This window comes from Mycteria americana, chromosome 3, assembly GCF_035582795.1.
Source record: "Mycteria americana isolate JAX WOST 10 ecotype Jacksonville Zoo and Gardens chromosome 3, USCA_MyAme_1.0, whole genome shotgun sequence".
Lineage (NCBI taxonomy): Eukaryota > Metazoa > Chordata > Aves > Ciconiiformes > Ciconiidae > Mycteria > Mycteria americana.
This window is the reverse complement of record NC_134367.1, coordinates 88,623,686-88,639,148: the sequence shown is the minus strand read 5'-3', so window position 1 is coordinate 88,639,148 and position 15,463 is coordinate 88,623,686. Positions and strand designations below refer to the sequence as shown.

The 15,463-nt window shown below is 36.7% G+C and overlaps 1 protein-coding gene across 4 annotated transcripts in view; it reads left to right on the top strand.

Moving 5' to 3' along the window:
• AKT3 (AKT serine/threonine kinase 3) overlaps positions 1-15,463 on the top strand; it is a 284,305-nt gene that overhangs the window by 122,602 nt on the left and 146,240 nt on the right. For all 4 annotated transcript variants that reach the window (XR_012774795.1, XM_075496022.1, XM_075496023.1 and 1 more), the window contains exon 11: positions 14,614-14,828. Coding sequence is in view for 3 of the 4 variants with exons in the window: in XM_075496022.1 (XP_075352137.1) it covers positions 14,614-14,828 (215 nt within the window). In the remaining variant the exon portion in view is untranslated. The remainder of the gene's footprint in view (positions 1-14,613; positions 14,829-15,463) is intronic.

Sequence of the window (15,463 nt, the reverse complement as noted above, 5' to 3'; positions counted from 1 at the left end):
ATTGATAGAGCCTGACCTTTCATATAGGACCTGAGACTGACCTGATATCAGGGAGATCCGGGAAAATGCCCCTGTCCATACAAAGCTCAAATGGATGGTGGGCCACAGGGAAAAAAATGTAACAAGATTGCCAGGTTGGAGCCAATTGTCATCTTTGGAGCTAGAATTACTTTTGTGGACCATCACTGATTTATCATTCGTGGCAGCCACCTGGAAGTTTATGCATACCTTCACCAAGCACTGTGATATTACAGGAGTGTGCAGGGCTTCCAGCTAGGTGGTTCAGAGGTATATTCCCTTCCTGTTGTCCTCTTCTAGTACTTACCTGTTATCCAATGCCAGAATTCTACAGTTTAAAGAAAACTAAAATAGCATTGAATGTGCTTGTCTTACATAGTTATGTGCCAAGCATATAAGATGGTAGGGTATGAATATGTCCTCTAGGAAGAAAATAGTTGCCACTGTCAAATAGCAGGGCTTATATATGTTTGCAGTACAGATGTACATTTTGGTCACAATTATTGAAGAATGAGTAAGTAGCTTTTTATTTGTGAAATTATATAATCTTTTGAGAATAATTTGGTTATCTGATAAATAGTGAAATTCCTGTATCATCTGCAGTAGGACTAATGCAAGCCCTTTTTTTTTTTGTGTGTGTGTGTATGTGTGTAAGTGTAGTGGTAATACTTAATATTTCCCTCTGCTCTAAGAATCTGCAGTATTCCCCATTTGAAAGGTATAAAATATTTTGTAATTTCTCATTCCTTAGTAGTTTTTCAGGAAGAAGAGACTGTTTCTTAGGAGTCTGTTTCCATTGTTATCCTTCAAAGTAAGCTGTCACATTTGAGATCATTGTGGTGTCAGAGAATAAACATAGATCCAATGAGGAAAAGATAAATTGTGATCCCATTTAGGAAACACAGATGTATTCTTGATTTTTTTCAGAAAAATACCACAAAACGTTTCTTTTGCAGTTTTGCAGTGGCAAAGGCAGGACAGGACCATATGTCTTTTCCAGGCAGTATCACTTGCTTAATAAAGAAAGAATAAAACTGAGAAAGTACTTGTACTTGTAAATATACCTGTGAGACATTTAAAAGCAGTTTAGATTTTGAATAGTTTTCAGTTGATCATCAAGGATCAAAGACCTGCTAATAAAGATACAGACCTCTACAGACTTTCTTTAATAGAACATTCAGGAAATGAAGCTACTTGGGCAGAGAAGTAAAAGTTATTGCAGCTCTCATCATTTATAAGGGTAATTTAATTTCTTATACGAGATTGCAGTTTCTGGCTCTCTGCATTTCAGTTCAAGTTCTTAGGACTGAGTGCACAGTCTTAGTTATAGTAGGGCAGTCATTGTGGTACTAAGTTTTGATGTCACGGGAGATACAAGTTTAAATACCAGAAATTCATTTTGAAGCTTTTAGTCTTTTTAATAACAAGAAAGAAGATGTTTTGGCTATGAACAGTTCTGTAAGGAACTTCATGGATGATCATTCAAATGACTCTTCATAGATGTAGATGATCAATGATATTTAGGTGTATTCTAATAACAGGGTAAATGGTAGGACCTCATTAAGTTTTATTAGCATAAAAGTACAGACTAGATGGATGAATACTTTCCTATAAGAACAGTAGTCTTTTATTTAAAAAAGAAATATAGCAAGGCCATTTCAATATAATTTATGCAGTTAATATCACTTAAAGGTATGTGACAGTAAATAAGACCAGAGTACATTCATAGCCTTTGTCCACAGGCATGAGAAGATCTGTATGTCTTATAACTTACTTTAAAATGAGACCAGTGGAGATGAAGGAAATATTAAGATCAGCTACACAATGCTTGTTTGGCCAGTATTTTTTTTTGGTGATCTTTTTTTAGAAATGGGAGTGAGAGAGACCATATGTAATCAATTCTTTCCCTGAGTTTTATCTCAGAGAAATGAAAGCTAAAACTCTTTTATGAAGAAGCAACTGTCTTTCCTCACTTTTCACTTAATTTCTTACTTACAGCTTTTCTTTTTGGGAAGGATATGGCTTTGATGTAGGGGTGACCCAAAATCTAGAACTTGGCCATTGAAGTTCAGTGGCTGAATTTCAGCAAGGGGAAGCATGGTAGCCTGTACTGCAGGCATGGTTATAGCAAGAAAAAACACTTTTCCCATGTTTACAGGAATTGAAGTTGAATTTTCTAAGAGTGTTGTGGTATATGCAGATTATAAAATGTTGCGGTAGAGGCAGAAAAAGCATTTTGTCACTGGTGCAGCTATACACTTATTTCATTCTTTTAATGCTTGCTCGTATTGGATCAGGATATTTGCCAAAGGCAGTCTGGCAAATTTTTGGACTGAGAATATGATGATCTGCCACATAGCTCATCTGATATGAGTTGAAACTAAGTGATATATAGGCAGAGAGGGAACCACTGAAATGCACTGAGACAGGCTAGCGTGGAAATTGATGTTTTCAGTTTTTGCAGGCATCAGAGCACAGCAGTGTTTTAAACAGGGATTTTAATGCAGACAGAAGTTGCAATGTGAATGTTACAGAAGAGCTCCTTCAGGTGTGGGGAAAAGCATGAAGGTGCTTGGCTGCAAAGAACTTGATGAAAGTAGCCAACATCATGGATAAACTGAGGCAGGCCAACTGAAGGAGATTAGCTAAGGTGAGGATGTAAAAAGACCAGCATGTTATACTACAGAGAAAATGAAGTTGCATGGGTAATATGGCCGAAGCCTTTTTCTTTTTCTTTTCTTCTTCTTCTTTTTTTTTTTTTTTTTTTTTTTTTTTTTTAATGGGAGAGAGAAAAGAATTTGAGTAAAATAAGGAGAAGGATAGCAAGGGAGGTTAACAGGAGGTAAAAGGAATTAATGAAATTAATCTTACGATCTCACAGGTAGATTGATAGGCCAGAAAACACAGCTTAGAGAGGAGAAGGTTTTTCTTATGGGGAAAAATGTGGTTGTGGGCAGGAAAGAGAGTTTGGACTAAAGACATTTATGTTATTTTATTAATTTTCTCTTAATAGAAATGAACAGAATGTTTTGCAGAGAGACACAAAAGGCAGAAGAAGTAGAAGAGCAACTTAAAATGAAGAGGAGCTTGCTGGAGAGTTGTTTGGTTAGGAATATAGAGGAACTGAGGGATAGAATAATTTTTGTTGTGGCTTATGCAGTTTCCTTTTTATCTCCTTTTCCTTTAAATTTCATTTTAATGTAAAGATAATTGAGGCATCAAAGAAATGTACTTTTTGAAATTCTCTGCAACTTTTATATAAATAATAGGTATGTGCCGTTATTTTCCACTTCTAGAACTACTGGATAGAAAAGGTAAATGGGGAAAAGGGAATTTGTGGAAAATGGCACAGATTAAGGGAAAGCAGCTGTGAAGATATTGGTGGATGGCATCTGCATTCACAAGGCTTTAAGACCAGTATGAACTTCTAAGAGTTGGAACAATAGTGTAAGGACAGACAGTAGAAAAGAAACTTTGTTTAGGCTCGGTCTTCCATGATGCTCTAAAGAGCAAGTTCTTACTCATATTTGGTTACCTCTGGTGAGCATTAATGAAGATTGATTATTGGTGGCTTTTTGGGTTTATTTAGGGGAAGGGGTAGTTCCTCTTGTTATTGGGCTTCTTTTTATTTTCTTCACTTCTGTTAATTCTTTTTTTAGGGAAAGGATAATGAGACACTCCACCATATTGTCTGTGTTGATACAAATATATTGGTATTCTGGTTCATAGTGGTTTTGCTAAAGACCTGGGAGGCCTGTAGTGGTGCTCTAACAAGACAAAGAATTTTGTATATGAAATTCTCTTTGAGTGAGGTCAATGTATTTTTGGAGGGTGGGAGCTAAGTTTGTTTCTCTAACTTTAGACCCGTTTTGTTCTTTTTACATTAAAACTGTATTAAGAAGCGCATTTACAAGTAGAAGCGCTGTGCTGAAGCATGATAGAGTTCTGGAAACAGACACCTCCACCATTCAGCTTTTGTGCCTTGATGGCAATTTCCAGTTACTTTGCACCTAGAAGCAGTATCTGCTGCTGCATTGTTAAGGAATTGCATTGCATTTCTATGCATTTCTGCCCTTGACTTACTGTCTTTGCTTCTCCAGCATTTCCATGAGATTTCACACACCCTTGTAATTATGAGAGTCCTTTATTCCTTGTCCTGTGGTAGCTTGGAGAGAAGACACAGGCTGTGACTGTCCAGAAGTAGGCTGCTTGTGGCATCTTATCCTGTGCCTCAGGCAACATTGTGGAGACAGACTCAGTCAAGATGGATGTGTGAACTCGTGTGGATGTATTTCTGGGTTTTGTTCCTCTCTTTGAATATAATCTTTTTAGTGCTGAGCTAATTATGTAGTCTCAGTTTTACTGTTGAGTTAGAGTACCTGATCAACTTTCCAACTGTAAAACAGTTTGAAAATCAAATGTAGCTTACATGCAAGACCCAACAAAATTAGAAGTGTTAAGTACGTTTTGGCAGTTCACTTTTATTATGCCCAGTCCTCAAATGTACCAGCAGACAATCATCTGAATGTTAGTTATTTTTCACATGCTTATGTGATCACACAAAAAGTACATGCTAAAAAGAAGCAGATGGTGACAGATGGGGAAGGTTGAATAAGGTGGTTTTGGAAACCTAGAAAAATGCACTTCTGTAATAGTGTAAAAATAAAAATTCTTTGATCGCCAAGTTAGAATGAACAAAATAGAGTGCCCCCCCGCCAAAAAAAAAAAAAAAAAAACCCAACCAAAAACCACCCAAAAAAACTTTACTGATAAAAAGAAATGGAACTTATGAGTGTGCAGTATATATTTAGGAAAGTATGTCATATAGTGTTTTGTCCAAGGATAGAACATTAGTTTTTATCAGCCAGAGACTTGGAAAGGTGGTAGTTATATTCTTTCTTCCTTTTAAAATGATGTATTCAAATCAGTTGTGTTCCATGCTCAAAGAATGCTGTCAAAAGGGTCATTCTTTAATGTGACATATTGGTAGTGTTACAGGTTGTGATAAAATATTTTTCTTGTGATGTCACAAGAAAGATTTTTAACCCTCCTATTACAACAGTAAATAAATTATGTGTGTAAGGGGATACCCGTATGACTAGAGCTAATCTGTAACAGGCAGCATTACCTCTTTGTCATATAGGCAAATGTAAAGCTAAGTAAGCAGAGAAGGTATAATCAACAAAAAAATACCATCTTTTGTGCGTGGACCACCACATCCAAGGACCTACCCTACTATGAGGATTGAAGATTTGCTTATTCATTTGCATTAGTTTAATGGAGTCTTAACATTCCTATCTATTGAGTTATATAAACAAAAAAAGATTCCTTTTTAAAAATTTCAGTGATGAGATGTATTTTATTCCGTAAAATAAAAAGTATCTAATCTTACGAATATTTAATTGCTAAGTCTGCTACCAACACTGATGCCATAATTATATTTTCTTTTTATATTTGAGTAGGTGTTTGTCTTAACCTATAATATGAGACATTATTCTGCCTCTGGTGAGGCAGAATGCTTTGCTTTTGGTTGCTGGCTTTTGCTTAAAACCTAAAAGCCCCAACTTCTGATAACTCATTTTCCTGAAAGTATAGTTAGTTTGCTCCGTACCCAAACACTGTTTACGTTGTTGTGCTTTGCTTAACTAATTTTCTTTTGGCTTCAAAAGGATAGTTCAAGTTTATTTACTCTCTGTTTACCTAGATGCTTCATGTATAATCTTGTTCTTAGCAGAGGCACAATAGAATTTATTTTACCTGTGGAAATGTGGTTTAGTGTTGGCGTGTGCTCTTGAACAGCTGTCTGTTGTATATTTGGCTACATTTTATTTCTGGGTGAGGACCAGTGGGGGGTGTGAGGAGGAATACCATTTATGCCTGAAAATATTTTCCCTTCTGATTTATGGGAGACTCACAATATGGAATTTTCTCTTTTACACTAGAATTCCAAGTACCAAATTATTTTTTTACATTGAAAGGAAATGGAAATACAAAAAGTTGTTTTATCTTGAAATGCTAGCACCTTGTGAAAATTCAAATGTGGTCTTTTTTCTGTTTTGTTATCACTTATTATATTTTAGTGTACTACAGTGTGTCATCTTATGCTCCTAAGTCATCAAAAATGCTAGTGATTTGAATTTGGGCATTTTTGTCAGCTTGGCATTGCCAGCAGGCCCTGAGATGAACATGATGGAATGTGGACAAGGCAGGGTATCCAGAGCAGAACATCATTTATTGGCAATAACCAGTACCAAGATCAAAAGATGCGTGGCATTTAGATAGGGGTATGAAAGCATTGCTCAGTTACACATACAGAAGAGTTGCTGCAACAACAGATAAATTAGCACAAGAGTTAGACTTTCTCCTGAAGCCAGATAACCAATGATATAACAAGAATTTGAATTTTCATGCAATCTGGTTAATCTCACCAGACACAAAAACTAATTGTCCACATGCAGTATCAGACTTCTCAAGGGGAAAGATGTAACAAATATGCAAAAATAATAAAACAAACAAAAGACTAGAAAACAGATTAGCTCCACGCTGCCCACAAATAAACTGTTATATTCAAACCAGAACTTTAAAGCAGAGAGCAATTTTCTAATAAAACCCACATTTTTTTGTAAAACAAATAAGTATGACAATTCTTACAAAGACTGTCTCAATAACATCTTTGAAGCTTTTTTCATTAATTTTCATTTAATCAATGCAAACATTATTTCCATCTCAGCAAAAGCCTTTAGTTTTTCCAAGAGTAATGAAGCATAAACAAAAGCTGAACAAATGCTGTTTAACATCAGTGAAAATTCAAAATCATTTCAGGAAGAATGAGCAACCAGAAAGAAATAGCACAGTATTATTATTATTTATTACTACTTACACATCTTGCATCTTATGGCAGTGTATGTTATGGACACTACTGCTAGTGCAGTGATAATTAATACAGATATGAAGAGGTCTGCAGTTTTTCTTCCAACGGTAGAGCTGGTAGAGTTATAAGAGACAAGTGCCATCTTCCTGTAGACTGAAATAATCTTTTGCTTTTACTTGCCACCTTCTATGAAAGGTGTGTATTAATTATTCTAGAACAGAGTTATTTTAGCTTTCTATTTTGGTGGTGGTTTGTTTTTTGGTGTGGGTTTTTTTTTTTTTTCCGTTGAATAGGATTTACTTTTGAAGGGTCTTTTTAATGTGATGTGGGTTTTTTTCTTGTTTTTTTTTTGTTTTGATTTAGTTTTTTGGTGGGTTTTTGGTTTCATTTTTTGTTTTTGGGTTTTTTATTTGATTGCCAGGGTTACCATAGACTTCTTACAGTCCTTTGTTAGAATACTTTTTTCATGTGCAATACCTTAACTTTTTTTTTTTTTTTATATTTTAAATTCTATTGAAGTCAGAGTCCCTTGTAGGAGTTTAAACGCATTAATTGGTATTGCATGCTCTTTACTCTAGGAGGCTTTGCTTAATTCACATTTATACCAGCATGTACCATTTCTGATGCAGCACAATGTGTGCCAGCAAATGAAAAAGATTTTAGTTTGCTATTTTTTTTTAAGGTTGCATAACAAAAACCTAGGTAAGACGGGGGAAATCTCTAGTACAAAAATGTATTAGGAAGATAGTCTGCATTAGGACCAGAAGTAAAACAGCAGTGCAAGCCTGATACAAAATGGATAAAAACTACCTGCAAAAATTAGAACAGTAGAAAATTAGAACAGTAATAGAAAACTTTCTTCCTTGACTTAATTCTCAGGTATCCATTTCCCAGGGTATCTATAACCTTGGCATTTTGTCTTTTCAGCTCTGTATAATAAAAGCAATGAGTATTTATTCAAGTGTTTTTTTACTGTTGATGCAGCAATACTTTCACTGTTCATACCAAGATACAGTTTTAGTAACTAAATTTGTATAATACTTGGCAAACATACAATCCTGCAGGAAGGATTTTCATACATTTGGATAAAAGTCTGTTTCTATAAAGATATGTGTATTACCCATGTTCATTAGTGTTGGATTATAAACTTTCTCATTGTAGTTGTTACCACAATTGATAGAAAGTTCTAGCAAATATACTTGTTAACTTTTGTTGCATAATACGTGGGTGAATATTTGTTAGCAGACCAACAACTGTAGCAATAAAAATGTGTGAAGGGTTACCAGGAATGCTTAAGGAACATACACTCCACCTGAACTGTAAGGTTAATTGAAAACAGTTTTTTCCCCTTAAATTAACAGTACACTGGTGTATCCAAGTTCTCAGTTTTCTTTCACAACATAGGTGTGCAGACAGTTTGTTTAGATGTTTAAATATTTTCCCATCTGCTCTGTCAAAATTATTGATTGAACAACAAGCTATTTGTAATGTCCTATGAGAGAATCTATATCTAATGTATTAAGAGAAACCATAACTAGGTCAAAAATGTAATTGTTTTTCCAGTTAGTTGCCTTGGTTATGTAGCACAAAGTATGAAACCAATATTTTGATATTATTCTTTTAAAGATAAAACCCAATGCTGATAACCCTTTGTAGAAGATTGACAATGAATTGTATGAAGCCTTTCATGCTCAAGGTTATTGCTAAACTTGTCTGTGTTTGCAGATTTCAGAAGTTACAGCAACTAACTACCATTTAGTGGTCTGTGGGAATTGCATTTCTTGGTTGTGTGAATTTCTGCTTTGTAACCAAAAATCTTCCATAGGCTGCTCATCAAGGATGTTTTGTTTCAAGAAAATACAGTAAAAACAGAATTAAGGGATTTTCTATGTTCAGCTCTGTGTGTGTCCGAGGCAGTCACACCTTGTCCAGTATTCTGTGATTAGTGAAGTTTCAGAGAATCCTAGTTTCACGGAAGGCAAGGGGAAATAAATGATTGACTTAAGATGGTCACAGACTTCACCTGTTACACTGCTGGCTAACCTCCTAAAAAAATTTATTTTCACAGAATCTTGTAAAAGCCTTGCATGTGTTTGTATCGACTTCTCTTTGGCTGACTCATTTAATTGCCTGCTTCCTAAGTCTCTGCCCCAAGCCCTTGTAAATAAGAGTTTGCAGATGTGTCTCAAGCTGCTGCCTCCCAAAAAACTTTCACCTCTAACTACTGAAGAAATAGAGAGATAATAAAATATATCTTTTCACTGGTTTTCACCATCAAAACTAAATGGATGTCAAATTCTATGGACTGTATGTTAGGCTCTTAAAGGAGTGACGTACCTAAGGCAAAGGACACCTGGAGATGTATTGGCTGAAAAACCTAAAAATTAAAATCTACAAGCATTGGTGAAGTAGAGGAGGAAGTCTTTTTAATGGATTTTTTTTTCTGGGAAAGAGAAAACTTCCAGTGGTACTAACGATTTCTTTAAATATTTTCAAGTCCAAGACACTGGACTTTTCAGCAGTGGGGAATACTATTAGGAGATTGCTTTTTTTGTCAATAAATGCAAATACATGAATATTTTTCTTTTCTGATCTGTAGTTACTTGTCAGCAAAATGAATTGTTATGTGTGAGGGGCAAACACAATTGAATTACTGCAGTCTTAGCAGCCCTGCAGTGTTTGTGTTGTCTTAGTCATCACAAAGGCAAAGTTCAGGCTGTGAACTGAATTTTTTATTTTGTCTGTAGGGCTTGATGGTCTTTGCTCTGTGTATGAAGCACCATCTCATCGTGTACTTGGTCATTGCCGATAATACTCTCCAGAAACCCCAAAGTGTGCAGAGACAGTGGAGTCACTAGAGAATACTTTGTTTTCCCTTGTTACAGTTGGCTATTCCCACTATCTCAGTAAATTTAAAAAAGAGCCGAGTTGCTTTTGACCACAATACAAATGAAAGTTTTAAGGTAAATAAATAGCTTTCCCTTAGCTGAAACTGTAATACTGGCCAGTGCCTCTAAAACATCCATAAAAGCACTAACATACCTGCAGATGCCTGGCTAACGTTTCTTGCTCGTTAGGAAGTGTGTATGTTATTTAATCTCTTGCATATTTATCTAAGACTGGAAAAATACAAACTTCAGTAGCACCTCTGCAGCTTTTTTAAAAGCATCCACATAAACCCAGGCTGTGTCCTCATACTGCAGGTGTAGGTGTAAGTTTTAGAGGAGCATCAATGCCTGTGAAAGCTGCAGTAGTTTCAGTGCAGCAATGAGTTTATGCCCACTTTGGAACCCTGTTATACTGCTGGAGAGCTTTAGCGAAATACAGGTTGGGAAGAGAATCAGGCCCTTAATCTTCCCATTAAGTGAGCACGGCTGTTGCAGCTGTCTGTATGTGCAGGAATAACTGGTAGAGTCAGTGTAACTTCTGGGGTGTAACTTCAGGGCAGAGTTTGACAAGCATTTCTTTCTGCAGCAATGCCGCATCTGATCGCTGCCTGCCTTGGTATTGTATCCCCCTTGTGCTACTACAACTGTTCCTGTGGCAATTGAGTGGCTTAGGTCAGAAAACTTGATTCAGGTGAAAAATAACCTAGGGTGAAACTTTCTTTTTCCTTTTTTTCTTAGTACTGGTCTACTCTGATGTAGCGTGTTGCATAGTTTTGGCAAGGTAAGGGAAGTTGTGGTGAGGGAACAGGAACAAGAGTGTGAGTTAGGCTGGCACTGCCTCTGAAAGAACCAGTTGTTGAACTAGAGCCCTAAAAGCAAATGGAGTTAAAATTCCCTCAAGTAATAAAAGTGGTGGTCATTTTTGGAGTTTTATTTCCCATAATCTATGGTATCATCCGACTGAACTGCAGTCAGCCCACATCCTGCTGTACTCAACACTGGGAAGTCACTTGGGTACAGTGATGATGTGAGGTGTAAGATAGGGCTGAGTGACTATAAATGTTATCCACTCACTGAAGTCACATTGTGCTGGAGTTCTCATCTCCTAAAACCTCACCTAGATCTTGATGGGGTGGCTTGGGATTTTGGCAGCTGTGTGAAGCAGATGAAGGCAGGGAAGTCACATATCTGAATGATTTGACTATTTAAACAAATTTTGTGGAAGAAAGCATGTAACTTCATCTTTACTTCATGAAAATGCACCCGACTGTAGTACATACTCAGTGTAGCTGCTCTTTCTGTAGCTTATGAGTTCCATATGATCCTTCTGTGTGATACCCTTAGGAAATATTAATGTATTACTTTACAATGGATACCAGAGTGGTTGAGCTTGTGCCCTTTACAATGGTTTTGGTGGGTCTGCTGCCTTTCCTGCTGTGACCTTGAAGGGACTGGGTTGTTAGGACAGTGCATTTGCTTAAAGACAGATTTGTGGGTCCTTATAGAGGGGGACAAGAATTGGCTGGAGATGACGGAGGCAGCTTTTAAGGGCAGTGTACAAAGTCCAAGAGATCAGACTTTCCACTGTGTCTGTGGCTGGCCAGGTGCTTAGGCTGGTACCCCATATATACAAGGATACCCCACAAATACTGGAGGGACAGCAGTATCAGTCCTCACAGCCAAAGGAGGCATTTCTAAATGCAGGTATCCACTTCGTGGTAGGCAAAAGATTGAATTATTCATAGGTACAATTCCTGCAGCTGTGTGTCATGTTCATTTTAGCACTGAGTTGAAGCTTTCTTGACCTATGTTCAGTGTAATTAAAAACAAATCCCTCAAATCCAAGAATTGTTTGGAAAGGATTCTGTAATGCTGGGGCAGTGTGTATAGACATGTTCTCATGCTTGCCTTAATTGTATGGATTTGGTTGTAGGAGCTGCTGGACTCCAGCACTTCCATTGATTTGTCACAGTCTACAAATCCTAGAGATTCTTAACACCATGAGGAGTAGAAATCACTTAAAGAAAATAATTGTGTCTATTTACTGTGAATGCATTATGCACAATTTTATTACATTTATATTAAAATAAGTTGAGATGCATTTTGCTTTATTTACACTATTTTCAGGCTGTTTTCCTTTTGCCTAAATGAAACCCTTTTGATGCTCTTGCTTGTCTGGCTGGCTGTAAACCAGGTATTTAAACAAAAATAAAGAGTTGCCAGTTTTGCCAGCTGGGGATGAGAACCCGGCTGGTGATATGCGGGTTCGGGAGGCAGTTAATCCAGCTTTTATGCTTTTTTATGATTTTATGTAAAAAGAGGTTAAAAATCACATTTGGCTCTTTTTTTGTACCACTGTTTTGTTGCTGTTGTGGGAATGCAGCAAAAGGTTGCTCATACTTTTTATTATTATTAGGTAAAGTCCTGCATACATTAGGTAAAGCCCTAGATACAGTTCGCTTTAGCTATTGGCCATGTGATTTGCCTTGTTCAGAGAATGATACATTTTATCTTCCCGTTGCCTTCTTTTATAAATCACACATGCAAACCACACCTCAACTTACTTGGTAAAAGGAATCTACCACTGCCTCGCAATTTTATATATTTTACTAGCTTCAAAAGAAAAGAGTAGCTCGCTGTACAAATAGGAGAAATGGTAACAGTGCTAATAAATATACTAGAAAAATATATAATGCTTTTATTCTGTGGCAGAAGAAACAGTGATTTAAAGACAAGCGTCACAGATTTCATATACATTTTTTCAGCAAATAGCTTGCAATATGCTCAAACTCATAAAACATTTAATTAATTTTAAAATGCAGGAGTTATTTTAGTTAGTTTTGTCATATGTACTTATTCAGATAATTTGTTGTATTTTACACTTTCCAAAATTTCACTCTCTATTTGGAAATATCAATGATGTAACGAGTCTGTGTGTTTTGGCACAGTTGTAAATAGTATGTGTTAATGTGTTAATATTTATGATTTTTTAATCTTATATACACAAGAGGGATTTGTAATACACTTCTTTTCATCATGTTTCTACTACTAATCCTTAAGGACAGTGAAAACTAGGACTGTGAATGCATTAATTACTGTGGGATTGTCAAAATTGCCATACTGAATCAGATTGCATTTTGTTTCTGCTAATAGCATGTACCAGATACTTCAGAGCAGGGTTGGATTTACTGGGGAGAAAAAGGAAAGGCAGGTAAACGAGCTCCTCGATGCCCCTCGTTAGGACTGGCTAGGGTAGTGCATGTGTCCTATGATGTGGTCGCGGCCACTTAGTGTCCCCAGATGGGTGAGGACTATGTGTGCCCTTGCTTCAGAGGAAATTATTGGAAGTCATCTTACACTTTCTAGACAATCACAAGATAATGTACACAGGGAAAAAGGTTATTTCTGATCTGTTGGAGGTTGCCTTATTCATTAAAGCCTGAAGGCTTTACTGCACATCACCAGATTTTCACTACTGTATATCTAAGTGACCGTTTCTGTGTGTCTACTTAGGGTTTGAATCTGGCTGAGCTCTCGGTGGTGGTGATTGCATGCGTCTTTGTGTTGTAAAAAGTATTTTGTTTTCTGTGGATTAGTTGGGTGTTTGTTTGTTTGTTTTTTAAATCAGTTGTGCTGCCTTTCAGAATCTGCCTTTTAATGATACAGAAACAATTCTTTATAAAGAAGTATTTAATTCTTTATAAATATAGTCCAACTGTATCAGTTGCATTTCTTTGATCTTTCTAACTGTTTATTATTTAAGTCTAATTTCTTGTTTTGAGGTTTTTGCCTTTTTAATAGATCTTTCTGCAGCAAATATCAGCAATTTGGCACATACAGTTGTAGTGCCTTCTGTATTACCATTTATTAACTAACTGTTCTATCTTTTTTGAGTGAAAGGGTATGATCTTCTAGAAATTCACAGAAATTGGAATTATATATGTACATATTCAGTAACCTTCAGTGTCTTTATTGCTTATGGTTTCATTAAGGGTGTATGCTGCTGTTATGTTGTCTCCATTTCTACAGTTTAATATGAAGGTGTATTAAGGTCAAGACACGCTGCTTAGCTTCCTTATTCCAATTCTCTGGGGCTGCTGGGAGAAGGTCTGTGGAGTAGGTTGTTTTTAGGCACACAACATTGGAGGCATTATGTTAACAAATTATATAAATGTTACCATATTCCTGTGATCATATAGTATCATATAAACATAGTGTCATAGTAAACATAGTATCATATAAACATTGTCATATTTCTTTGCATTAGCACAGTTCAGCTGTTTGAACTACTAATGAAACTGTCAGGAGAAGCGCATTGAGGACTTCTAATATAAACAAAGATCATAAAGAAGCTAAGCTTATCTTAGTAAGACTAAGGTGTTTCTAAATTTGAGGCTTTATTCTTACAGGTGGGGTAAGGAGAGAGAAAATGACTGAGCAAGAAGACATTTCACTTCTTCTCCCAGAAGAATGCTAACCGAGGCAGTAGTGCCCGTAGATGAAGGGTTTCTTCCTAAAACTGTGTACACTATAAATGGGATGGTTGAGGACATAGGAAAGGGGAAAATGCAGTCATGGTCATTTTGAGCAGGTCATTCTCAATTTTATATTTTGCTTTTAGGAGTATGGTCCCCGATATGCCTGGAATTTCAGTGAGCTCAGGTGTGTGGGTCAGTACTGCAGTTGCATGTATTGAGCCAGGTTCTGGGAGTCCTTGTAGCATGCTGTGAAAATAAAGTCTTGGAAACACATTCATATAGAGATGCATCAAATAGACTGAAATGATTGTGTCTGAAATAGCGCATGCCTTACAGTTGGTTTTGGTTTCTGTCTTAGGTGTTGGAAGATAATGACTATGGTCGTGCAGTGGACTGGTGGGGATTAGGAGTTGTCATGTATGAAATGATGTGTGGAAGATTACCGTTCTACAACCAAGATCATGAGAAACTATTTGAACTGATACTAATGGAGGACATAAAATTTCCTCGAACTCTGTCTGCAGATGCAAAATCATTACTATCAGGCCTACTGATAAAGGATCCAAATAAGCGGTAAGTGAAATTACTTGGGTATACGGGTGTAATAAATAGTCTAATTATACTGGGTCAGTGGTGCCTGGTCTTCCTGGCTGAAGGACCTGTCAGTCACAGGAAAGGGCCATATGCAGCCATACTGTCTCAAATTTCCACTTTTTCAATACAGCAACGATACAGCAACGATACACAAAATGAGTTTAACAAGCAAAAGGGGAAAAAGCATGTGGAGGAGAACACTTTTTTAATCATTCACAGAAAACATAAGATCCTTTCAGATTTACATTGTGTACTGGAACAAAGGGAAAGCTCTAAATCGTTTTTCAGAGTATGACTTAACCCTGAGTTGGCTGTAATGTCTCATGGGGTCTATACCACTTTTTCCTGGAAGTGAATGTGCCAGAAGACATGTATAGACAGCCACAGATAAATTTTATTAGGGCACATAAATAGATCACATATTAGACCATGTAAACTAGAAACTTGTTAAAGAATACATCTAAGTGACATTTAAATACAGTGGTTTGAAAGCAAGCATCGCTCAGGTGCTGCCTGTGCCCTTTTGTGGTGGGCTTTTCCCACTGGCACTGTTGCCTAGGAGAGCCATTTTCTGGTGGCTCCTGCACTAGACTAGCAGTGTCCAGTCCCCTCTG